This window comes from Meleagris gallopavo, chromosome 3 (assembly GCF_905368555.1).
Source record: "Meleagris gallopavo chromosome 3, MGAL_WU_HG_1.1, whole genome shotgun sequence".
NCBI lineage: Eukaryota > Metazoa > Chordata > Aves > Galliformes > Phasianidae > Meleagris > Meleagris gallopavo.
In genome coordinates this window covers 39919366-39946881 of record NC_139406.1, presented here as the reverse complement: position 1 = coordinate 39946881, position 27516 = coordinate 39919366, and the positions used below count along the sequence as shown (strand labels likewise).

The window sequence follows — 27516 nt, the reverse complement described above, 5'->3', positions numbered from 1 at the left end:
CTCTGATATTATTAACAATGAGTTATTTGTAATTGTAACTTATATATATGTTCTGCTATACACTGACAGAAAAAATTGTAGTATTAGGGTCAGTGGAGTCCATTCCCACTAGTAATTCTATAACCTTCCATCTCTTTCTTAGACTTATTTGCTTGGACTGGATGTACACGTACCAGTATAAAGCCCAACACTGGAAGAGAAAGCACATGCTAGCAGAGATAAGATACTATGCCTGTGCTGTAGCCCTCTGTGCGGGCAAGTTAATTGTATATACATTGCTCGTACTTGCTGAAACGAGCAATTAAAAAAGAAAATTAAAAGGAGCTAAGAGTTACTTTAGGTACTGGAAGAACACTTATAGGTCTTCCTGGAGTTTTCTCTTCTCAAGGCTGAACTGTTCCAGCTCCCTTGGCCTCTCACTATGGGAGAGGTGCCCCAGCCCTTCAAATTTGGCGGGATCATTATCATGGCTCTCCAAGATCTATGCACACTGTTAGTCAGATAAAACATCAAAGTCTTTTAAATTGAAAGCGTTCTATTTTACAACATTACAGTGCTTATATTTTTAGAAAATCTGATGCATCATAAACAGAACAAATTGTGGGATTAGTACTTTGTCTAATAAGATGTAAGATTGTCACTTACTTTCCTCCAAAACTGATTTTGTGCTTGATATTACATTCAGACCCTGCAATGACTCTTCAAAAGATGTCTATGCTAATTAAACCTGCATGTTTTTAGGGGAATGATTTCCCACACCCCGTGGATAGTATCAGTCATTTAACAAATTTATGTAGGCAGAAAGTTGATTGGGAATAATCTACTGCATAATAAGCTGTGTTTAGCCTTAATCTTGGAATTAAGAGCTTTAGATGTCATTTCCAAATGTTTTGTACAGACCGACTACTTACACAAATGTACAATCTCTTTTCAGCCTTCCTACTGCATTTGAAAGCATAACCTTTAGCATCAACATTTCCTTACATCTGAAATATACTTCCAGGTGATTGGATCCTGCACACTATAATCTCAGCATCTGTTGTTTATAACATAGATTGGATATGATAAAAATGATAGAAACTCAATAAAAAGTATTGTATGCTTGCATACACAAGTATTATATCTAAAACAGTATTAGATATGTTACTATTTTAATTCTATACTCATTTGATCCTTTACTGAATAGACATGTTAATAATGGAATAGTTGTGCTGTTCTTTGACATTTCTTTGGGTAGTTCTAACTGCTGTTTTTAATCCAGATACTTCAACAATTCTAGTCTACTTCTATTATTCATGGTTGCTATGTTGGAATTGACAGCAGCTATCACATAAATTAAAACTGAAGCAAACTATAGCATTCCAAATAACAAAAAATAATAATTTAGAGGTATTATGAGCTTCATCTCTGGATATAAATGTTTTGCTTCTCAGACTGTTTTCTAAGTTCTTTAAAATAATAGAATTATAGAATCATAGAATGGCCTGGATTGAAAAGGACCACAATGATCAACTAGTTTCAACCCCCTCTGCTATGTGCAGAGTCGCCAACCACCAGACCAGGCTGCTCAGAGCCACATCCAACCTGGCCTTGAATGCCTCTAGGGATGGGGCATCCACAGTCTCCTTGGATAACTTGTTCCAGTGGAACTGTTCCAGTGAAACAACATGTCACATCTCTGAGAATAAAGTTTTAAATTACTTCATAAAGCATCTAAGAATGTGGCTGTGTGACCTCACTACAGTGAGCTAATATTTTGTAATTCCCCTGTTAATAAACAAATAACTAACTAACTAACTAACTAAATAAATAAATAAATAAATAAATAAATAAATAAATAGTGAAGTGTGTGACTGATAAATTCTAAGGTATCATGCACAGCATTGTTCACTCTTCTACAACTTCTGCTGGACATTCCTAAAAATTTTTAGCTGGCATTTTCTGCAAGCTTCCTTTTCTTTCCACAGTCTGCCATTTTCTTACAAATGTACTTTTTCAGCTTGCCCTAATATCTACCAGCTTGCCATATTGATAGGAAGGTTTGTTTGTTTGTCTGTTTTCCTTTGCTAAACTCTAAGAGTATGTAAAGTCTGTATGTTCTTGCTGAAGATTTCCAAATATGGTGAGAAAAACAGTACCAGCGCAAAGAACTCTTTACTCTTTAGTATGACTAGCTATGTGGGCCACTGAGGCTGCAAGCAACATCAATTGCTAACTAGAGAGAACAACATTATTACCTAATGTGTTAGGTAATAATAATGATAAAAGTTTGCGATAAGTTGAATGGAGGAATTATTGTCAGTACAGACATTACTGTAACTGCTGAGTGACAATATGTCGTAAACAGAGGGTGTGTTTGGCTTTTTCACTCATTTTTCCTCTGCTTTTTTTTTTTTCTTTTTTTCTTTTTTTTCTTTTTTTTTTTTTTTTTTTTTGCTTGGGATGGGAAGAAAAAAGGATTATTCTCACAGTTTTTTTTCAGTGTAGGAGAGCTTGTGGACAATCTTCAATTGCCCCTAATTCTAGCAGTATGGCTCTAGCTTGAAGAATGGACCAAGACACACAGCGCAGAGCAGAAAATACTGAAGGTGAAATTTAGCATTTGCTAATAAGGTCCCAACTTTCAGGCTGTATGAAAAATCAGTTGTTTAAATACTTATGGAGAAGGAGAGGGCAACAGTCTTGATCTTATTTATTGAACACTTACCTTCCCTAATAGACATGAAACATTGCCATTCAGTCAACATTTAGATATTAATTTCTCTGAGGTTTGTTTGTTGTTTTTTTTTTTTTTTTTTTGTCACAGTCTTTCTTTACTAGATAAAAACCATCAATGAGTATTTGCTCAGATTTCTTTAGACATATATGCACAAAAGAAAATTAAAAAAACTTATTTAAAATTGTTTAATAGGTTAGTTCACCTGCATCATTAAGTGATAAATACATAGAACAATTTTTGAAATAGTCACAGAATCACAGAATCACAGAATTGTAGGGGTTGGAAGGGACCTCTAGAGATCATCGAGACCAACCCCCCATTTGAACAGATCTTTCTGGTAAGAATACACAGATTCTGCAATTCTGGGAATCACAAAAAGATGAAGGTTTCAGTGCCTTCAAACTAAATTCTTGAGATAAGAAGCCCAAAAGATATGAAATCTGATTAGTGTGTTTTCTGCAGTATTATATGTGAAATGCATGCAAAAACAGGGCTTAAAAATACTAAATTGGAACTTCAGAAAAGTTGCTAATGGTTTGTGTTTGAAGGTTTATGTCAAAGTTGTCTGCTGAAAAAAAGATTATTTCCCCTCAGCAGAAGTGTAAAGTATTGCATGTAATACAGCTGCCACTACAGAACAGATAATAAGTAGCCTGAAAAGATGTTTAATTTAAATATATTTTATTTCTTACTGGATATATTTATGGATTTATCGCAGAGGAGGTGACAAATTTAAAGAGCTGTGAATCGGTAGATTTTGGGAAGTGATTCACATGGTGGGAATTGATTGATTCCCACTTGTAGCACTTTCTTTCATCTACAGATTAAAATATTTGTATTTTTGACCTACTATGTTGGCAGCAAGGAATCACAAGGATACTGTTTCAATGAACGTGAGAGATTACGTTATGATGTGTAAAATGAGAGTAGGAAGAGAACACTGAGACTTACATAAGTTTTTCAAAGAGAATATCTTGTGATTTCATATGCAAAGGATACACAGCATCCTAGCTGTATTTGCTTCTACAAAATAAATGAACATTATGCATATTGTTTCTCTACAGTTTAAGAATCAGTCTTCCAGAGTATTTAAATTCATAATTGCATAAATTGTATTTTCTTTATCCTTGATGCTCTACATTGAATCTGTTTTCAAAATTGGAATAAACAGTGACATCTAGAAATTAAATATGGAAAGAAAATTGTTAGACATTGCATCCTGCGTCTCTGTATGAAGTTTTCAATGGTTTCTTTGAGCTTTAGATGTTGATAAGCTGTCCAAGTTAGTGATTTTACTTCAGCAGAGAAGCTTCTGATTTAGCTATACAATTAGCCTAGTCTAGTTTTATTTTATTGATACTGATAACATAGTGATGTCCACAGCATTACACACAATGCTTCTTATGAACTGTTACAAAATATTACTCTGAAAATTAACCTGAACTAGTGGGTGATTATGTTAAATATAGGATTCAACAAAATCAGAGCATCACCATAATGGTTCTTAAAATGCATCATTGATCTTTCTTGAAATTGTTTTGTCATCAAAGACAAATAACATTTTTAGTATGATTTATAGAATAATTAGCTTAGTAATTTAGCTGCCGGATGTTTTTCTGCAAAGAGAAAATATTGTAAGCTTAAAATGTAACTTTAAAAACAATTTTTTTAAAGATCCACACTGTTTGCAAATTGATTATAAAAGAAATCATTTCTAATTACAGCTTTTCTTAATATATCAGAGTAAGTGGGTGACCTTATACTGAGCATTTTTAATGTATCATGGCTCAGATTAGTTAATTGTCTCCAGTAGGTATTTTAAAACATTTTCTCTGTACTCATCTATGTATTTTCCACTTCTTAAAGATCCTCAACAGATAATTTATCATGTCAATTTCTGTGTCAGTAGTTCTGTTCTTTATTCCTGAGAGCTTTAATTAAAACTTTTAGATGTACTCATCACTTCTCAGCACACATTTCAGCTACATTTTATTCCTGAGACTAGAAGAAAGACTATCTTATAGATTTTAGATAAGTATGTGAAGCATATATATGAAATATTTTCTTTTAACAGTATTTCCAAACAGTTAAGAATTGCATTATTGTATGCACCTTTTTTAAGGTGGTAACTTGGTTATCCATTACCTCCACACTTGAAAGCTTTCTACTGTTATGTGCACATACTGACATAAGGGAGGGGGGAAAAAAAAAACTATGTTACTCTTTTTTTTTTTTAAGAGAAGCTTTTGAAAAGCTTTTAAAATTGATTTGATCTTTTTACCCACTTTGGAGGCACATTTAAAGGCAACAGCTAACAGAAGACATGGAAGATTTTTGAAGCTTCATACAGATCTCTACTGAACACTATTACCAATCAACATTCTAGTACTTCTCACGGAATACAATCTGAGAAAACACATCAGCTATTTTCCCATTACTACTGTAGTTGTAGTAAAATTACTTTTCAGTAAAATGCCTATGTTTGTGATTATTGTGGAATATGGGGAAACCAGGTGAGCAGTATTTTGGTTTTGAAGAAATACATTTTTTTCAAAATGTAAGCTGGATTATTTCCTTGATGCACAGTAATACATTTTTCATGATGTTTCATTTTCTGAAATGATATTTCATTTATGAAATTAATTTTTAAATTTTGGTGTATACTTGTATTGCATTATATTGCATTCTAGTTTTAAAAAGACAAATTGGAATTATTCAGAAACATTAAAAATCTTGCATTTGGGAGCTAGGGAAAAAATTGTTACTTCTATCCAGAATTGAACACTCCGAAAGTTTGTCATTTGCAGCAAAGTTCACAAACTCAGAATAATTATAAAATTATAATTAATTGATACAGCTGCAGAAAAAAAAAAATTACAATAGAGAAGTAAGAATGTAGCAAGTAATATGAAAATGTACTAATTAGAAAGTGAGGTATGATCAACTGCTGAGATTTACAAGCAATAATGCATTTTGCAGAAGGTCCTGGGAACCTGTCATTTGAATGATTAATTAAATTCATAATATCTAGATCTACTTTCACACTCTAGTGTCTTGGCCCCTTTTAAAGAGGAAATTTGCAGCCAAAGCTGTATTTGTAAGATTTGAAAAATTAGATGTTCTAATGTGAAGATGGGAAAAGTTAGAGCTGGAGAAGCAATCCTGCAAATTTTGTGCCAAATTAGATGTGTTGTGTTAAAATAGATCACATATAGCAAAGGTGAAAGAGAATTTTGATTCATCCAATTTTACCTATTTTAATAAGCTTTCTTGGACTCCAGTGCTACTTTAATGGATTTAAATTCTTAAATTCTTCACTGAGAAATAGGGAGATTTTGAGATTTTGTTAGGCCAGCTTTCATGTCAAAAATAAAATATAATGTATGATAATTGTCTGAATGACTTAAATTAATCAAATTAATATTGCAATAAAATTTAATGGTGAAGATAGCTCTGTATGTTTCAAAGGTGAAACTGTACTTCAGCTTCATCCTTGAAGTCGTAATTATGCACATCTGTTACAGAGGTAAATTGCAATCTGAAATATAAAAGACTAAAGTCTGTGCTCATTCCTCTTGAACTTTGAGACATTAGTACTGATTTTCTGTGAAACAGAAACTCATGCTTATTAGTCTGGACATTTCTTTCCCATTAGCAAGGCTTTATGCTTTAAATCTATATAGGAACATGCACACATGTGTGGCAGTATCTTTTACATGTTTTCCAGGAAAACATTTATAATGATCATGTGGATTATGTACCTTCTATAAAATCCTGTAAAATTTCCTAAAATCTATATTAATTACCATACAGACAATTTTTCAACCTGCTTCTGTATTTTCTGTAATTTCTGATTCCAGTATAATGATGATATTTCTAAAACACTTGCTGTGAATTTTCAGGAAATAAAGGGAATAAATTATGCCTGATTTAACAATATCAAAAAATGCTGGATTCTATTTCTGTTCACAGAAGTGTTTCACCACATGTTAGTCCAATAATCTACTAATGTTTGATGCCAGAAAGAGAAATATAACATCATTTTTTTTTTTTTTTTGGTATTGCAACAATGTCCATGAGTAGTAGGGGCTTCAGTATGTCTTAAAAGTAGTCTGACATATTTCATCTTTGGAAGCTGTGAAAGATGGAGAGATATGAAATAGCAAATAATTGGAAAGTGATAGTCAGAAAGAGAATATCAACAGCAATAAAACTTACCTACCCAGAAGAGAAAGAGAAAATACTGAGGGCAAAACACATAAAATTAAACTTCAACGGCATATAATTTGAACATCTTAGATACAAATGCAGTTTTTTATGTTTATGGATAAATACTAAAACCACAGTTGGATATGCTTCAGCTTCTGAATGTGTCAAATTTATCATAGAGTCATAGAATCATAGAATCACTCAGGTTGGAAAAGACCTTAAATGTCATCGAGTCCAACCATGTCCTAACCATACTACCTAACTCTAACAACCCTCCACTAAATCATATTCCTGTGCACCACATCCAAAGGGTCTTTAAACACATCCAGGGATGGTGATGACTCAACCATCTCCCTGGGGAGCCTATTCTAATGCTTAACAATCCTTTCTGTAAAGAAGTTTTTCCTGATATCCAACCTAAACTTACCCTGGCACAACTGAAGGCCATTTCCCCTCATCCTGTCAGCACTGAGAAGAGACCAACCCCGCTCTCACTGTAAGAACCTTTCAGATATTGAAAGACAGCAATAAGGTCTCCCCTCAGCCTACTTTTCTCAGACTAAACAGACCCAGTTCCTTCAGTCTTTCCCCGTAGGGCATATTCTTCAAGCCCTTCACAAGCCTTGTTGCCCTTGTTTGGAGCTGCTCCAGCACCTCAATGTCCTTTCTGTACTGAGGTGTCCAAAACTGAACACAGTACTCGAGGTGAGGCCTCACCAGTGCTGAGTACAGGGGCAAGATTACTTCCTTAGTCCTGCTCACCACTCCATTCTTGATACAAGCCAGGATGCCATTGGCCTTCTTGGCCACCTGGACACACTGCTGGCTCATATTCTGCTGCCTGTCCATCATTACACCAAGGTTCCTTTCCATCAGTCAGTTTTCCAGCCACTCCTCCCCAAGCCTGTAGGGTGCCTGATGTTGTTGTGACTAAAATGCAGGACCCAACACTTAGGCGTATTGAAACTCATACAGTTTACCTTGGCCAATTGATCCAGTCTATCCAGGTCCCTCTGTAGTGCCTTTCTTCCCTCAGGCAGATCAACACTGCCTCCCAACTTGGTGTCATCTGCAAACTTACTGTGTGCACTCAATCCCCTCATCAAGATCATTAATAAAGATGTTAAATAGAAGCAGCCCCAGTACCGAGCCCCGGGGGACACTGCTCGCCAACTGGATTTAACTCCATTGACCACAACTCTTTGGGCCTAGCCATCCAGCCGTTTCACGCAGTGGAGCGTATGTCCATCCAAACCATGGGCAGCCAGCTTCTCCATGAGAATGTTGTGGAGGACAGTGTCAAAGGCTTTACTGAAGTCCAGGTAGACCACACTGACAGCCTTATGGATAAGTAGCTTTTGAAAGAGAGAATTAAAAAATCTTGGACTCTACTTGAGAGAAGAGCTGAGACAAATATGAATGACATTTGCAGAATCATGAAGTCAGTGGATTAGCTAAGTGTGACACAGCTGTTGACCTGATATGAAAACTAGATGGCACTGAAGTCAGAAGGAGAGCACAAATAATAAAGGCAAAAAATAGGTGCAGCTCTATGTGCAACATTTTGCACAGAGATGGCCAGATGCTTTGCTGAGAAGTACGTCACGGTTCTCAACAATGGTGATGATAACGCATAGGGCACACTCGTGCACCCATTGAAGCCACCACATTGACACAGCCAATGTACTAACCCAGAAAGAGATCCTAAGGTAGCTGCAGCTCTACAGAAACATCTGGAGACTCTCAGTGAGGTCAGCAAGGGGGAAGATGTCTCCTCATGCTCCTTCCCTCTTTTTTTGCATGTTGGTAGTGAAACTGCATTGCTTAGCAAAGGAGCTGTGCAGACTGCCCAGAATCATAAGTGATGAAGAAGAAATTCACTGGATCTTCCCCATGCCTGTACCTTAAAAACTTAAACTTCCAACTGTACTGAAAGAGGGGCATGCAGAGTCTGTGCTTACCAAGTTAAGAAGTGGAGTCCCTCGTCATGGTAAAGGCTGAAAGACAGTGACTTGATGACACCAGGTGGCTTCAGCTCTATCTGGTCACATTGGCAAGTAGAGGACATGGGACGATGTGAACAGCAAAGACCTGAAATCAACAAAACAGTGCAGGAGGCCCACCTGAAACAAATCAGTAGTGCTGATGTGACAACATTAAAGGGAAAAACTCTAATTCCTTTTCTGAGAAAGCTGTGCTGCATGACCATATGAAGTGTCTGTACACCAGTATACATAGCACAGGAAATGAACAAGGAATTTGATCTGTGTGTGTGGCTGCTGGGCTGTGATCTCATTGAGATACTGGAGATATGGTCGGATGGCTCACATGACTGGAACTCTGCAATGGCTGGATACGGTCTCTTTAGAAAGAATGGGCCAGGGAAGTAAGGAGAGAGAGTTAGGCTTTATGTGAGAAAACAGTGGGAATGTGGGAAGCTCTAACTGGGGATAGATGATGAGTCATCTGAGAGGTTATGGATGATAACAAAAATGGTGAAGTAACTGAAGCATCTCTGCATCTCTCCAGTGAGGAAAGGCTGAAAAACCTTGCTTTGCTTCATGTGAAGAGAAGAATTCTCATGGAAGACTTTATCAATGTATCTGAATTCTTGAAGGGAAAGTGTGAAGAGGAGGGGGATGGGCTTTTCGCAGTGCAGCCCAATGACAAGTCTCCCAGTACAATAGTACAAGAAAGACGTGATCATACTGCAGGAAGTCTAGCAAAGGGCCTTGAAAATGATTGTAGGTTTCATTTGTGTGAATTTGCTTTAAGAGATTACTCAGGAAGAGCATATTGACTGGTTCCAAAATGTGCTGTCTGAAATGCTGAACAACAGGTCAATAAAAGCATCCTAAAAGTACTAAGCAGGGATTTATTTTCAAACATTCCTGATACAATTGGTCTGGATGCTGAAGAACTACCAGAAAAACAGCCAGCTTATGTCCTAGCATTGTCGCAATAATATTAGACTTTTCAATCGAGTTTGCAGATACTAACTTAACTGGTCCTGAATTTTGTTGCAAATTAGATAAATTATGGATATGATTGAGATGTGGAAGCATCTTTTCTTACTGAAAAAATGTCATTCTTTTTTAAAAACAGACACCTTTATTTGTCTTCTTTTCATTTTTCCAGTATGAAACCAAAACTACAAATGATATCTGCTAAATATCAATTTGGTCAGCTAACTCTTTGGTAGATAAAACATTGGTGTCATTGGCTTTTTCTATCTTACTGTCATTTAGGAATCACTGCTTTTCCCTGCTTTTTGCATGTTTAAGGTAATTGTCCTAAAAACACTTGGAGTATTTTATCAGACATGGTAGGTCGTAAGATAACAGAATGTTCAACATCAGCAGATCACCATTTGCTTATTTTCAAGTCAGTTCCCACATGCTTTCAGCAGCCAAAGCCTTACAAACCATGGAGATAGAGATTTGTGCTTTGTGATATTTGAAAACTGAGGTTTGAACTTTCTATTAGATAATTTTCTAGCTGCATGATATCTTTAACAGTTTTTGAGATAGCAGCATATATCATGCTGGAATTTGAAGCTGGGAGGAGTAAAAGGGGACAGAATAAGTGCTTGCCATGAACATGTGCACATTCTATCTCTCAACCTTACAAGTTTAAAAATAACTGCTTCTGCTGCTGCAGAGCTTGTAATCACAGTACTGCAGTGATGCACGCTGTTTGTTTCTACTACAGACAGTTCAAGAGATATCAGACTGTAATACTATCAAAAATGAAAAGTGTGTTTTGGGCAATGGTTCAAGGCAGGACATGGTGTATTGCAGAACTCTCTAGTGCCTCCCAGAGCTCTCATATACTTTTCATTCTCTGGCTATAAAGCAATTTATACTAGTGTCTTTAGAAAGTATTGCATGGAGGAAGTACAACATTTGATGATATCGCATTGAAAATAGTTTTTTCAGGAATTAAATAGTTTGTTAAGCATACTTTTTTTTTTCCCCTATTTTGAGAAGAACTTCATTTTCTGTTTAAGTATTAATGTAATGTTATCAAAGTAAAAAAAAAAAAAAAAATACTACATAAAGAAATGGCTTGGTATGGTTCTGAAGATACTCCACAGTAGGTGGAGTCAAATTTCAAGATAAATTTAGGCAGAGAATATAAGGTGGATAAGGGGGGAAAAAAAAGAAAAAAAAGTTAATATCAGCTACAGAGTTGAATACTTCTTCTACCTGAAAGCAGTAAAGAAGTAATGAAGATGCATATTGAACAACTGTTAAAAGTTAAGAATTCTGAAAGGGTAAATGGAACTAAATTGTAGCTAGCAAGCATGTAATTACTGGGATGAAAGATGATCATGATTTTCATTGGTCTGAAGATTATGTAGTTGAAAATAATACTGGAGAATGTGAATTAATGTATATAAGAAGAATGGAAAAAGAAGTTTTGCCAAGTGTACTTTCTTATCCTTTTTTTTTTTTTTAATAGCTATTAAGAAGAAGGAAAAAAGAAAGAAAGAAAAGAAGAAAAAAAGTCTTTCATGTAAATTATACTTCACAGAGGAAAATTGTGTATAGATTATTAATACTATATTCTCTGTAGGACTAGAAAAGCCAAAAGCCATTTTGTCAAGAAACATTAGAGCACATTACACAAATAAGTCTCATGCTACCTATCTATAAGTCTCATATCTACTCAAAACATCTACTTTTCCAAAGTAGCCTTTAGTTTTTTTTTTAACAAGGAGTTTTTTTAGCTAAAGGTTCATGGCTTTTTTTGTGTTAATCTGGCCATATGAAAAAATAAAACAAAACAGATTGCACTATAAGTTGATAAATATTCAATATTTCTGACATCTTTTTTTTCCAATTTTTACTTTTAATGGCATTTAAATTTTGAATGCCTATGATATGAATGTCAATCACAATGATTTTCAGAGAACAATGTCAGAAAGGATTTTTATTTAGCTTTACAGTATGTGTAACAATAAAAAAAGAAGCTTAAGTATGCTTTGTATTCAAATATGAGGACATTTTTAGATCTGTTATTGTAATATGCAAGAAATTGTATATTTATTGGTACAACTATATGAGACATAAATAGAGATGGATATGGTGAAATCACATTGTAAGATGTTGTGAAAAATGTACTTTTTTCTGCATTCTTCCCTTTTAAACAAGATTATATGTATATTTTGGTTAATTCAAGAAGGTTTAGGTTATTCAAAAATCAAAGTCAGAAAAGTCACAAGTTTACTGTCAGTTCTCTAAAATCTGAAATTATTTCTTGTTTCCTTTTCTGAGAAGAGAGTGGATGGATCTCTTCTTCTTTCAAGTAGTTGAAGCATTTTCCTCAGAAAAAAAATTATTTTTTTTTCTGATGAATGCATGCCACAGCCTTGGCATAATCAGGTTCTAAAATATACAATTGAAGAATGTAGCTACTATGCAAAGTCAACCGAGCAAAAAAAATGTGATTATCTGAGAATTAAGGAAAAATTGCTTAAGCTGCTTAAGCTAAATCAGGCATTTTAAAAGGTCATTTTTTTTATTATTATTATTATTTGCTAGAAGAGTATATCTATTATCACTGTGAGAGTGATTCTTCCTTTGGAAAACCTCACCATCTGAATTTACGAATAACAGTTTTAAGGAGTCCTTATGTCCACTGCATAATGCTCTTCTCTGCCTTTCTTAAATGACTTGCCAGATGGCAGGAACTACTCAGTCTCCTGAAATCTTACTTTCAGGTTCTGATCTGTGTAGCTACATTGACACAGTTGCAAATTGCTGTTTCCCATTTGCAGTAGTGCAATTTTGCTGGAAAAAATATGTATTTTGTCTTGTTTCAATTTTCAAGAGAAAATATTACAAGTAGTTAGGAAGTTTTTAAGTAGCTGTTCTAATGTATAATACACAGAAACAAACGAGGGAAGTTCATACTCAGAAGAATTTTGAAAGTTAGGAGGCAATATACTTATATGCCAAAACAAATTCTCATAATAAAAATAAAATTACAAAAATCCTATTTTGTGCATGATTTTCAAGGAGGAAAAATAATTGAAAAAGAATAGAAAAATGCGTACTGGTGAGGCCACACCTCAGTACTGTGTTCAGTTTTGGGTCCCTCACTGCAAGAAAGACATCATGCCCTGGAACAAGTCCAGAAAAGGGCAAAAAACTGCTGAGGAGTCTAGAGTACAAGTCTTATGAGGAGTGGCTGAGGGAGCTGGGATTGTTCAGTCTGGAGAAGAGGAGGTTCAGGAAAGACTGGAATAGGGTCCCCAGGGAGATGGTTGAGTCACCATCCCTGAATGTGTGTAAAAACTGTTTGGATGGGATGCTTGCGGACATGATTTAGGAGAGGGTTGTTAGATTTAGGGTAGTATGATTAGATTGTGGTTTGACTTGATGATCTTTAGGGTCTTTTCCAACCTTCTATCCTACCCTACCCTACCCTACCCTACCCTACCCTATCCTACCTTACCCTACCTACCTACCTACCCTATCCTACCCTATCCTACCTATCCTACCCTACCCTATCCTACCTACCTATCCTATCCTATCCTATCCTATCCTATCCTATCCTATCCTATCCTATCCTATCCTATCCTATCCTATCCTATCCCATCCTATCCTATCGTATCCCATCCCATCCCATCCCATCCCATCCCATTCTAATTGCTCTATATAACTATCTGAAGAGAGGTTGTGGCAAGCTGGGGGGTAGGCCTCTTCTCTCGTGTAACTGTGATAGGACTAGAGGGAATGGCCTCAAGTTGTGCCAGGGGAGATTCAGGTTGGATGTTAGGAAAAAACTTATTCTCCAAAAGAGTGATCCAAAAGGGAGGCACTGGATTGGGCTGCCCAGGGAGGTGGTGGTGTCGCTGACCCTGGAGGCGTTCAAGTAATGTTTAGACATGATGAGGGACATGGTTTGGTGAGAACTATTAGTGATAGGTGAATGGTTGGACTGGATGATCTTGAAGGTCTTTTCCAACCTTGGTGATTCTGTGATTCATAATCCTACTGTCATGGGTGAGAAATGCTACAAGGCATGCAGAATTTGTAAACACTACAGAAAGAAACAATATATCTCAAATGATCTTCATTTTATTTATGACAATTTTGATGTTCCTTTATTGTTTTCAGAATTTTCAATATAAATATCCATAAAGGACAAAAGGCTTTCAGGCATCTTGATTTCCCTCTTTTCTCCACACATATAGGTGGAAAAAAATTTTCAGTTTTTATTTCTGGTTGCATTTTATTACTGCTACATTAGTCAGTTACTATTTTTTCTCTAGTCCACACTTCTGAGATATACCCCTATTTTCCTTGGGAATCTTCACTAACTAACGCCAACAACAACTTTGTAGTGCTTCACTGCAGCACCATTACAGCAAATTCTGTGAGGACATAATTAGTAATAATTTTAGTATGATGTGTAGCTACCTTAAAATTATTTCTCTATCTCTACCAGTTAAATAAATTTTGGGAAAAGTCATACTTCTTAATACTTTTATACAGATACATTAAAAATTTATTAATTTTAAGCAGTTTTAAGCAGTTTTAATTTTAATTTTAAAATATTCTGTAGAGAAATACATGCACAAACTATATTAATTGAACTCTAAATTAGTGATGCTGAACAACAAAAGGAAGAAAACGCACAGTGAAGCAGGAAATATGCCATATGTTATTGCATACCTGAGCACAATAGGGCCACTATCTTAATAACTTTCTTAATGTTCCTGTTGTAGTGGATATTGGTGGACATATGGTATGCTGCCTGTTTTATAAGCCTGAGCATTTCCATGATTCTGTTAGCTGACTTTGATAGCACCTTCTATTTTTCTACTGTTGAGAAAAAGACTTTAAAATGTTTTATCTCAGAAGACATACATTTTATTTTGATCCTTTTTTTCCTACCACAATAGCATATTCATCTTATTGTTAGGCTTTTCCACAATTTTAATTCCTTGTAGGCAATAATTTTGAACACAGAACTGTAGTCTTTCCATGTACCAAGGGCTTTTGACTCACTCTCCTCTGGCCTTATAAACTGTTCACACAACTGCAGAGCTGACCATGCTTTGTGTGGGCACAGGTGCAGTTTGATGCTTCTGCCTGCCTCAGGGAGCACCAGCACACTGGAGCAGTGGTTTGTACTTCACCTGGCTCCATTTACACCATGTGAGTGAGAAATGCAAGAGAGGAACTTCTTGCTTCATCCTTTCTGGGGTGCCAGGTGTTGTCAAGGCCAGCTGGTGCAGCTACCAGTGGGAAAGGTTTCCTTATTTTTCTTCATAAAAAATATTGATTTCATTTTTTTAATCTATTCTGACTTCTAAGTTGTTGTTTGTTTTTTTGCTTTCTTTAATTGGATTTATCCAAGTCTGCAGCAAACCACCTGCAAGATTGAATACTTTGCTCTGTTTAGACAGAGTTGTGAATAATAGCTAAGTGAGATAAAAAATATTACAGAAACTTTCCTGCTAATTAGAAATATTAATTGAATAAATATTTGTATAAAATATCATTAGGATTTCTCTTCCTCACTCTTACTGATGTTTCTGAAAATGTATCCTTCACATGCAATGTAAATTTTGCTATGTCTGCAGTCAGTGTTTGGATGAACTGCAAAGTAACATTTCCTCCTCCCTTCTTTCTCTAAAGACAGGTTTTCCTTTATCCTTTGTCTCTGTTGTCTTGTTGTTTGTGGTGTTTTTTCCCCCTTTAAGGTAACTTTGATATCAAAGTATGCCATCAGCTACCAACCTGCTGCTGAACTGTTAGCTTCTCAGCTTTCTTCACACAACACAGCTTGGTTTGATTCTGTTGAAAATAGATAGGAAATTAAAACAAGAGAAAAGTATAAACTGGGAAAGTCTCTGACATCTATGGTGAATCTTCTACCCAGAAACCACATGTAAATTGAATAACACTCAAAATCATTACCCAGACAGAAACTTTACAAAATTCACAAGGTATCAGTCATTTAATATAAATGTAATATTCTAGAAATGTATGTTGCTGTGCAGAATTTTTTTTTTTTTTTGAAATGCTAAATTTAAACACAGAATAATGAGTTGTTCTTGAATGTAGTAGCAATCCTCCCTCTCCCTCCTTCACTGTTTCCTTCCAATGTTTTTATATGACTCTGGGATTCTTTGAGTAAAATATTGGAGTACAACGTTAGATCTTTTTTTTTTTTTAACCCTACATGTAGGTAATATAAATAACTGTCAGGAAATATGACAGTGTTCACAATTCCAACACTATGACATCTTTAAAAACATAACAGAAGGCAGATGTATAATAACAACTCATAGTTCACGAGCCTTGTATCTCTCTGTGATTAGAAAAATTGAATGAGAAACTCCAGACATCCTAGTAATAATTGTGATAGATATATGAAAAGAACATTTCACCCTGGTTTTAGGAGGCTTCTTGCATTAGCCTGTTAACATGGATAGCTTTCCATACTGATTTTGTGCCTGTGCTTTTCTATAAGAAGTTAAGGAGTGCAAACCTGCCTTAGGTGACTCCATATACATTCATAGCCTTAGTATACTTATTTTTTAATGTTGAGGTAGGAAAATTTAAAGCTCTAACCATTTTATCTTGTGGTGTAAAATCTGGTAGAATTAATTTTTCTTAAACATATTTATTATTATTTCCTACTTACATATGAGCTCTAGAATTTAGTATGCTGGCAATAACAGTAATAGAAATACAAGTTTATGCTTTGATAATTGTGTTGCTACTGTTTTGACCTCATTGCAGCATCTCTCTACAGGAGTAGACCATGTTTTGGAGCACATAGTTACACAACTCCTAGGCCTTTCATTACTATTGTCACATATAATGCAAATAATACATGTATTGAAGGTACAATAGCAGATAACTACTTGGAGGAATTATGTCATGTAAACAGAGTAGAATAACTGAATCAAATCCTTCTGACATATGCGTGATATACTCCACTTATGTTTTGTCAAGTGTGCATAGGCTTGAGAACTGCTTAAAACCCATCCGTAAATGAGTGGAATTTCTTATATGTTAGCTTGTCAATAGGCATTCTAAAGTGTTGTGCTTCGCTACAGATTGGGACTTATTTTAAATAAAATTATCTACATGCTAGTGAGTTCTGGCAAGCATATCTTCTTTTGCATAAACATTCGGAAATACCAATCTATGTACTCATGGACTGTCTTGATTAGTAGCTCACGATATGCATACTGTATCAATTTTATTAGGAAATAGAAGTTAGAATGAAACTCTCTTTCTGTTTTACAGGTGGTAAACAGTAGATAAACAGTACACGCAGAAGCACTAGACCGAGTGTTTCTAATTTAACAAAGAAATACTTACAAATAAGTAACATGATTTCCTTAAAAATGTAGTATGTGTTCCTAGGGGAACAATATAAGCCAATACTTACTCACTATGGTTAATATATTTTAGATATATTTTGTTTCTTTAATTTAAAACTCTTCAGTTGCTAGCTTTAGTGATGTTAGATTATATTAAAATATTGTAGATTAGCAAAACGAATAGAAAACTAGGGAACAATAAACGACACTGCACTAATATATTCACAAGTACTTTTAATAATAAGGAGTATTTAATAACACTTATCTAGAATTTTTAATAAAGTTATTATTGGACATTATGAAATTAAAGTAATTGAAAGGAACACTGCTTCAAAGAAATTGTTTTAAAAAAATCCTGTGGAACTCACTCATGACAGCTAAGTTTCTGATCAGCCTAGTCTTGTGTATCCAGTAGGGTGAAGAATCTCCAGCTTATTGACTCTTACTGATGTAGGGCTTAGCAATTAGTCTGTATCTGTAAAGATTAGTGACATGTTCATCACTAGACAGTAGCATCATGTTTACAGTGCCATTGTAAACAATCACATTGCAAAAATAGCTCTGATTTTTTTAATACATTAATACAAAGCATTTGTACAAGCTTGATACTAAGCTTGCTTAACCTAGAGTAATTTTTACATATGATGCTGTTTTTTTTAGAAAAAAAATAATAATTACCTAACATGTTTTCTAAGCAAATGACATATTGTTAGATGTTTATGTGTAGTAGCATGACTGACCCATTCTCACTGACAGGGACTGAGTTACAGCTGCAGAGAAATTCCTAGAATAAAGACCAATCACATGGGTTGTGAATTCCCTTTTCTGAAAACCTGATCAAGTTACGTAAGAAAAGCACAAAAAAAAAAAAAAAAAAAAAGAAACCATAGGAATTGCACTGTGGTTTGTGATAGAATTTCAGTGGAAGTGCAGAGATTATATGGACAGAATCTGAGATGTATACCTTTAAATTTAAAACACAGGAAATTTTCAATTAATTACAGATGAGATAAAAACTACAAGGGCCACTCTGAAAGTAAAGCCTTCTATTTTATTCTGTTGGCTTGCGACATCAGAGGTATGTGTTGGTGGTATGGCAATAGAGGTTGAACCTTCCAGCCAGTTCTCCTTACGTTTTGTTGCAGTGACTGATGGCAGCAGAGGAGCAGTCTGACAAATTGGTGTCTGACATGGAAGTGCGTACAGAGGAAAATGTGTAATTGAATTCCTCCATGTGGAAAAATGTCACCCATTGACATTCATTGATTCTTGATGCTTTATGGAGACCAAACAGGGACTATGAGCACAGTGAGGCAGTGGGTAATTCAGCAGTGGTAGCAGCAAAGTGAAAACAAGCCATGTTGAGTTGGCCTATGTGAGTGACCATGTTGAGTGACCTATGTAGTAATAAAAAGAAACAATTTAGGTCTGCTAGAATTTATTTGCTCTTATTTGCAGTCTTCTTGGATCGGTTTGTAGTGTAACTGCTTTGTGTAATGTTTGAGCTTGTAAATCTTGATAAATCTCTTGTTCTGTTCAGAACTATTGAATATCCTTTACTGTGCTCTGATAGTTGACAGATGATTTTGGTGCCCAACTTGAATGAATATTCTTGTTCTGATACAAGTTGTTACTGAGAACGTGGTCTATCAAAAGAAGATTTATAAAAACTGATATATTTTTAGTATAGCCATATTTTAATAATGAATTTTATAACGGTCATGTTTTTGTAAATAACCTCTCCCCTCTGCTTTTAGTGTAATGTGAGGCCTTTGCCATGGACTAGTGGGTAGAATTCAGTTAAATGAGAGGTTGAAAATATCTTTGATCTTTTGGACTGTTTTCTACATTCCTTTCTTCCAATAAAACACACACACACACACACACACACACACACACACACACACACAAAAAAAAAAACCACCAGCAACTCAGGAATCAGATGTAACTGCAGTAAATGTATATTGAATATCAATAACACTGCAGTTCAGAACTGTCAATCAATAAATAATAGCTTGAGTCATCATAAGGGAAGCAAGCAAGTGTAGCCTGCTTCTCCCTGTGAAAGACAATTCCAAGTAATTGCTCTAAAAACTTGTTCTTTTTTTTCTTTTTTTTTTTTAATTGAAGAATCAATTGAAAAATATCCAGGCAGTACTAAAAGTTAACAATTCTGTAAGATTGCATCTCACCTAAATTCTACAGGTCTCCCCCAGAAATGTTTTCTTAAATATAATCTGCTATTGTTTTAAGTTTGAAATGGCTTTTCCACCTAGTGCTCTCATCATTTTTTTTTCTTAAAAACAATTTCATTTCAGATTAAAGAGACAGAAGAAAATGAGCTCAGAATCTGGGACCAGGCAAAGTTCCTTGTATGTTGTTGGAGATTCCACCAAGACAGTGAATGAAGACATGAGACATTACCTGCTGCAACACGGCTAACAGGAAATAAAGGGACAAAATACTTAAAGACTTCAAAAGACTTATGGGGAAATTAAATAGTGGAAGTACATGCAACATACATCGAAACACTTCATGCATTTTTTCTATGTATTTGGCATTTTCAGTAAGGACCATAGAAATGTGTCGTTGTTCACCAATTTAGAATATTTTGCAGTTTTTTCTTCCTTCTCATTTGTCTTAATCGCCATCTTCTAAAGCAAAAGATGAATTCTAACTGATGTAGCCCATAGTTTAATTTTTGGGGAAAAAAATGTACAATTTACATGGCAAAGGAGAGAGTTTCGTAGTTGGTTCTGTGAAGACAGTGAGTCTGGAATGGAAATCAGTGCTTTTTGCCTTGTCTCTTTTTTTTTTTTTTTTTTTTTTTTTTTTTTCATACAGCAATGGGAAATAACTATTTCTCAGTTTCACTAGTTCTGTCAGAGTAGTATGTTGTCGTTAAACCTAATATTTCTCCCCGTACTAATATACTGCAAACTCCTTCTAAATCTGCTTTATTGTTCTTGTAGTTGTTTTTTCTTGTTTTTTTTTTTCATTGAATTCGAGTAGGACCATAGAAAAAGGAATAATTATTTCCATAATTGGTATCTTTGCTGTGGAAACTGATGTGAATACAGTGTGTCTCATTTAAAAATTGATTAGATTTAAGTGGGGATTTGTAAAATTCCTGAATTAAAAACATGAAAGGTTAACAATTACATAAGAATCATGTTTTGCCCAGGAATTTGTGAGCTGCTGGAGTTAGAGCAACTCCATGACATCCCATAGTGTAACATAACTGTACTGAAAATGTTAGTGTGGACCATAGCAATTGAATGGGCATAATTATTGATTTTTAAATGCTGTAACAGCCAAATGTACTTCTATGATTACACTGAAATGCCTGAAAATATAGTAATGTCAGAAAACCACTTACTGATGAAAGTTTTTATCTAACTTCTACAGACAAACAGTTTTTGTTATTTCTGACAAGCCATTGGAAATAAGGGTCTTTTAGAGATAAAACTCTAGGGTTTCAGCAATTTAGCAAAATTTCTTTAAGCCTACAGTACTATCTATGGCTGAAAGTCAAGTCAAAAAATTCCATGAGTTACTGAGGAAACTAGGATTTTATCCTTCCCTCTGTATCTGTAAACATGAAAGAAAAACAAATCATGTTTAATTGATGCTGGAGAACATCATCGTGGTAACAGCCTGCCTAACTAATAAGGATATTGATGGAAATCAGCAGCTAGTTAAATAGCTAGGAGCTACTTTCTGCTGATATGACTTGCACTTCTGTATAAACCTTTAGTACATGTTTGTCCTTCACTTTACTGTATTATAATACACAGTTGGTGTGATATACCTGGCTATTGCAGTGCTCATGGTTGCAGTAAATAGATCATTGGACCTATTCTAGAACGTGTATTTCAGAATAATAATGCAGTATGTTTTCTTTCTCATGAAGAAACACTTGGTATCCCACATGATTCTTTGTAATCACCTTATTGACCATAGGTTACTTTCAAGTGCCTTCTTTTTAATAGTGGTGCTTAAGTTTTATTGCAAGAGTGTAATAATCAGACAAATCACTTTAGTTTTTTATAATTTCTCCTTGTTCCCTGAGAAGATTCAGCTGAATCTGTATCTATTAAATGCAGAAAATATTTGTTTCAGCAACTACTTACACAGAGAACTTCAGAGGTGTCTGTGAAGAAGCATACCTGTAAATTAGTCACTTGAAATAAATCCAAGAGATAATAATACATAATTGCCCTCCCTGCAGTTGAGAATGGAGGAGAATGTTGATTTATGACCTTTTTGTCGTAATACTAGAATATCTCCTGATCCTAAATATACATCTATGATATTTGCTCTGTATTGCTATTCCCATCCATTCACCTTCACATTCCCCTGGTGAGCAGAGAAGGCACATATTTGTGCAGAAGGAGGGACTGGCTCAAAGTCAGTAAGTATAAAATTTGAAAAAATTATCAGGAAAACTTACTCTAAATCTGTTTCCAAACTGTTGAGTCATCCTCAATCTCTCAGATGTAATGATTGGTGCCTAAAACAGTGGAATGCTTCTAGAAAAAAAAAAAAAAAAACAAAAAACAAACAAAAAAAAAACAAATAAATACATAAATAAAATCGTATTGTTATTCTCCTTAAGAGATGATACTGTGTACATTGCATGTCAATTAGTTTAACAAACAAATAATAAATATAGAAAGACCTACAGATAACTTTCGCAGCTGGTAAATTCTGTTCATCTTAGTTAAAGAAACAAATGTTTATATTATTTCATATTGGTACAAGAACATTTAAAAGATTAGAGAGATAGGAAGGAATGATTAACAAGGTCTAGTGGTCATCTAGTAGTGGATATAGAAATAAGGTTAATGCTGTCTTCTACATCCTCCTTCCTAAATACAATGCTTCTTTTCTGAGAGATGTATCAGCCTCCCTTTAGAGTATTTTGCAAACACTTTTCAACGTATATTTCAAAAGAATGTGTTCTTATTCTTCTCCATCAAGTGAACATTGGAATATGTCTTAAGCGCATTTGAACAATCCTGAACTTCATCTCCCAGAGGGACAGAGATATCAGAGTTTAATTAAAAGCTGTGATTTTTTATTTTTTTTTTTCATGAAATCTACCTCTTTATTCTCCAACTCCTGTTGCCTTGAAGAGTTTGTGCGTAAATCTTATCACATGAAAAGTTCATCTAAGGGTAACGTGAACCTATTTTCCTCACTTTAATGGGAAAGAATCCTCAAATACTAAATTAAAAATTTACCACTAAGTAACAATTTCTCAGGAACTACAGAGATTATTTGATGCCCTCTACTACAACATAACATTTATTGTGTGACTCCAAGGAGAAGGTAAGGAATGTTACTCAACTGAAATCAAAAACATATTAATAATTTGTCTAACTTGAAAAAAAAAGATCTAAAAATCAGTGATTATTTCAAGAGATGTTGTCATGGTGTTCAACAAAAATAACTGTTCTCTAGTGAAGATGTGATTCAGTTGCTTGCTTTAATCATGAACAGGATATTTTCCAGGCAAAGCCACTTCAGAAGCCAATTGATTGTAATTAGAAAATGGCAATAAATAAGCTTATACTGAGATTAAATAAAATAATTCTTAAAGTTATTAACATTTGAAAATAAGAAATTGAATATAAGAAAAGGACAAATAGAGGCCGTGCTACTTTTCTTTTAAGCTTTGAATATTTTTCTAGTAAAAGATTCTAAAATGAAGAAATATTAACATATTGTCCATCACTAAACACATCAAATAAAATGCTATGATACATATACAACATACTATATTTCTGTCAATAAATGAATGCTGACCTCCCAGCCAGATAATAAAATATAAATGGACTCAGCAGCTTCTCCTTGCACATTACACTACTTCACTGGTATACAAAACCACACAGAATTTAAGAGACATAACTTTGAGATTTGAAATGTTTTGCTTTATTCGATTATTAAATCCTGTATCATGTAAAACTTAATCAGCAAAACCTAACTTATTGAATACAAAAGAAGAAAAGTTGTTTGGATGTATAAAAGGAAAACATGAAATCTTATTGCAGCTACTGCAATTTTCTAGTGTTAAAATTTGATAGTTTATGCACCAAGATCAGAATGCATTCTTACCTTCATTTTCAAAAAAGAAAGCAAAAAACACATGTTGAGTTGGAAGTGTACTTAGGTTAACAAGAAGGCTTTATTGCTTGTTAGCTCTGTAAATCTGCTGTTATTGTTCATTTTTACTTCTCTTTGTTGCAGACACATGTTTTGCATATTTATTTAAGAGGAGAACTTTTCAGAGAACTACATTCTCTTAAATCTTGTTATATATGTAGTCCTTTTAGCAATGTCAGGCTGAAGGAAAGATTACAATGAGCTATGAAATTGTTTCTGTTGTTTTTCTCATTCCTTTGAGAACTACATATTTTACTAGAGATCTTTTAATGGACTCTAAGTAGCATGCTTTTTTTAATCTGCTTAAGCACCTTTTTAGGAAAGTACCACAATTTCATACTTAAAGTTAATTCTCAGAGGTACAGGTGAACTACTGACCTTGCATAGTTTCCTGCAAGGTTTTCATGCAGCAGTGGATCTGTCTTGATTTCCAGCAGTAAGATCCCTTTCTGGATATTTTTCAAGAAGTCTTACTTAGGGACTGATGAGAGTTAATTCTCCTACAGAAAAACCTGTCTTTTGAACCCAGAGGCTTGAGAAATAAAATAGGACTAATGGAAGCAGAAAGCTACAGAAAGTAAATATAGCCATTAATCACATAAAGGAGAGATGTAATAGAATGAGTAAGAATATGTCTCAAGCTCAAATCAATACTAGCAAACTAGTCACATAATGGATGTTTGACTCAGTACTGGGTAGTTAAAGTTGACTAAAGTTGACTACGTAGCTAAAAGTAATTGACTTCAAAGTCATAAATATATTCCTCCTAGAAATAACTTATTAGTCATATTATACTTTTATTGAAGTGTTCACAGAAAGTGCAAATTATCATTGAAGAATTTTATTTACTTTATATGTTTTTATCCACAGTGAGAGAAGAGTTGCTGAGACTGCATCTTATAAAACTTAATAACTTGAATCAAGCTGAAAAATAAATGGAGAAATGACCACAAAAACCAGCAAATGAAAGAAAAAGATATAGCCTATCATGGTTTGGAACATGACCAAGAAAAAACAGAATTGTAGTGTAAGGAAAACTTTGTTTACTTTTAAAAAAATACTCAGCAACTTTTATTTATATCTTAATAGCACTCCAGAGATAAATTTTGAGAGAGAGCCATGATCTTGAGCTATAAATCATTGTGAGTGATTTCCTCAAAGTTCAAGGAAAAGGGAAGAAGTATTTTTTTGTTCTGTCATAGCTGATGCAAATCATTCTAGATAGATAGCTCTTTTCTTTCAATTTATTTGAACAGAATTTACTCCTTAGTGATATTGGAATACTTGGAAATTTGAATATATAAGTAGATATGCCATTTTTCTTAATGCACTTATGTAGTGTATCAATGCTTACACTATGTTCTGAGATATTTTTATACTTCAATCTGAAATTATTCTCTTTTAATCATAAAAATAATATGCTATTAAATGCATCAATGGTATTTCAAAGCTGTTTATGTATGATGAGCAAACTCTGAGAACCTCTTCAGTGTGGGTCCCAGACAATAGTGATAATTGGTTACATTCGTTTGTAAATGAAGAATTGCAGAATAGTAATCTTATGTGTAAGTTTGATATCATAAAAGTCCATTGGCGATTATGTCAAATTTTTATTTTTGGCACCTAGTGCACTTAGAGGTAACCAGTTGGTAGTAAAAAAAAGTAAGTTGAAACCTTTATTTTCTCCTCTTATTCCTCAGTTATATACTGGTTATATACAGGAAACAAAACAAAGCAAAACCAAAATGCATAAGCAAACAAACAAACAAACAAATAAATAATCAGAGGGTACTGTAATTACTTTTGAAGGATTCTATATAAATGATGAAATATTCCAATCTGTCATCTCCTTTTCAGCTACCTCTGCAGCTACTAAATGTTGTGTTACTTGAATTCATTGACTATTCATAAATTTGTATAAATCAAATCTGAATACTCAGCTTTACTTTTTTTCACTAAAATATTTCTTCTGTTTTTCTTTCAAGAAGAAAACACTAGTTTTATCATGTGCAGGATTTTTTGGTCTCATACCTGTCACAGTAGGTGTCTTTAAAATGAGGTATATACTACTCTATGAAAATATATGCCAATGCTATTTAAAAAACAAACTTCTTGGGAACACTTTTCCGAAATGATCACTGTATAATATAAAAATTATTTTTTTTAGTTTATTATCATTATTATTTTTTTATTTTATTATCATAAATTATGTTTGTCTAATTTGCAAATGCTATGGTATTGATTATCTGAACTGCTCAACATCAGCATGATTTCTCTTAAGCAGCCTCTTAAAAATTCTTAAAAGTCAGAAGAGCTATATAGATAAAGACAGTTGGTTTCCAGATTTTCTTCCATCTGAGACATGAAACACATAACTTAGAAAATCAATGGATGGGATACGTAATCGGTGAAGTTCATGTCATAATTCTTTCTCAAAAATCTTTTTTAGAATTTTGTGGAAGATTGAAATCAGGATGTTTTGCATAAAAAATAGTACTGATTTGTTTTGATTTTTCAGTAAATAGGAATCCAGAATTGTCCACTTTTGAATCCAGATTATTGCTTGTGGCTATAAAAATGAAAAATAGTTCAGAGTACATATGCTTCAAAGGTTTAAATTATACACATCTACAACATTTTGGCAGTTCTTTTGTTCAAACATGACATTTTAACTTGTTTGTTTGGTGTGGTGATAAAATAAGTAGAAATATTCATATCTTATGCTGCCATGTTTGAGGATTTTTTCTTTTAGTTCTTTTCTTTCTAATTGCATTTAAAAATTAAAATTTTCTTCTGAGCTGATAGTCACTGTCACTCATTCATTATATTTTCATGAAGGAGTGTCAAAAACTGAATTTAATAAATTGCTCTGTAATTTTTTTTTTTTTTTTTTTTTTTTTTTTTTAACATTAAGTGCATGAAGTGAAGGAAAATCAAATCCTGTTTCTCTTGTTTTGTGTGTAGATATGTCCTGGCTACACTGAGTAAGAGTCTTCATTTAACAGAAAAGATGGGAAAAAATCTTAGCAAAACTAAAAGCAGAATAAGAAATGTATGTATTCTTTTACATTTCTTTAGCCACAAAAAGCCTGAAGTGGAATAATTCTTAAATAGAATTAAAGACACTGATGCTGACAGGGTATGTGTGAATGGAATTATTGATTGACCAGACTACTTTTCAGAAATTATTGATAGCATATCCTCCAGAAAAGCTGGCAAACTAGTTGAGGACAAATGTGTATCTAGGGGACAGACTGGCAATATTTCAGGATCAAGTTTATCATTATCTACTTGTATAGAGATCATGAAGGTTGGGCTTTGGACACCTTAACCTATTTTCCAGAGCTATGGACCTCTAATTTCCTATGCCTGGCATCTAGACTAACACACATCACAGCATGCTTGAATATGTTTTTCTGTATGTTTGGGCAGCCTGTAGGAAACTTATTATTATCAATCACATAGTGACAAGTGGACACCTTGTTTTGCACAACATCTTCCATTTGTACACGCTCTTGGGAACTGATAGTCAAAATTCAACATCTCTCTAAACAAAGTATTCCAGAAACATTTATGGTGGTTTTAAGGCCAAATGGGTCAACATCGCTTGCAGCCAAGTACCCTCACTCTTTCTCCTTCAGCTGTATTCAGCCTCTCCCCTGGCTCAGGCTCTTCCTGGCTGGCATCAGGGCAATGCCTGAGGGCATGCTGTCATTGGCCAAGCATCCACTCAGAGCATGCTGAAAACAGAGTCATGGAAGTGATCCCATTCTGTTTTCTGTTTTATTTAATGGTAAAACCAGGGTAAAAATCAGGGGAATGACAGTATTATACCCTTTTCATCTTCTATTAATGAGAGCTCAGCATTCACCTGATGGGAAATCTGTCTCTCTAGAGAGAAGGTACTGATCACAGATCGATTTCTGAAACATTCTCAACCTTCTAGAATTTAAAAGGAGACAGAAAACTGGTTTGTGTTTCACATGCTACATTCATTTGTGGAACATATCTTCAGCTGGAGCATCTGGAATTTCTCCATTGCACTAAAGTCTGTGAAGCTAAACTA

General features: G+C 34.3%; 1 protein-coding gene across 2 annotated transcripts in view; it reads left to right on the top strand.

The window, feature by feature from the left end:
* The window catches only part of CCDC102B (coiled-coil domain containing 102B), a 128854-nt gene extending 107712 nt beyond the window's left edge, over positions 1-21142 (top strand). For both annotated transcript variants that reach the window (XM_085220710.1, XM_085220709.1), the window contains exon 6: positions 19601-21142. In XM_085220710.1, coding sequence (XP_085076836.1) covers positions 19601-19690 — 90 coding nt within the window. In that variant the 3' untranslated portion in view covers positions 19691-21142. The remainder of the gene's footprint in view (positions 1-19600) is intronic.
* Positions 21143-27516: the final 6374 nt, after the last annotated feature.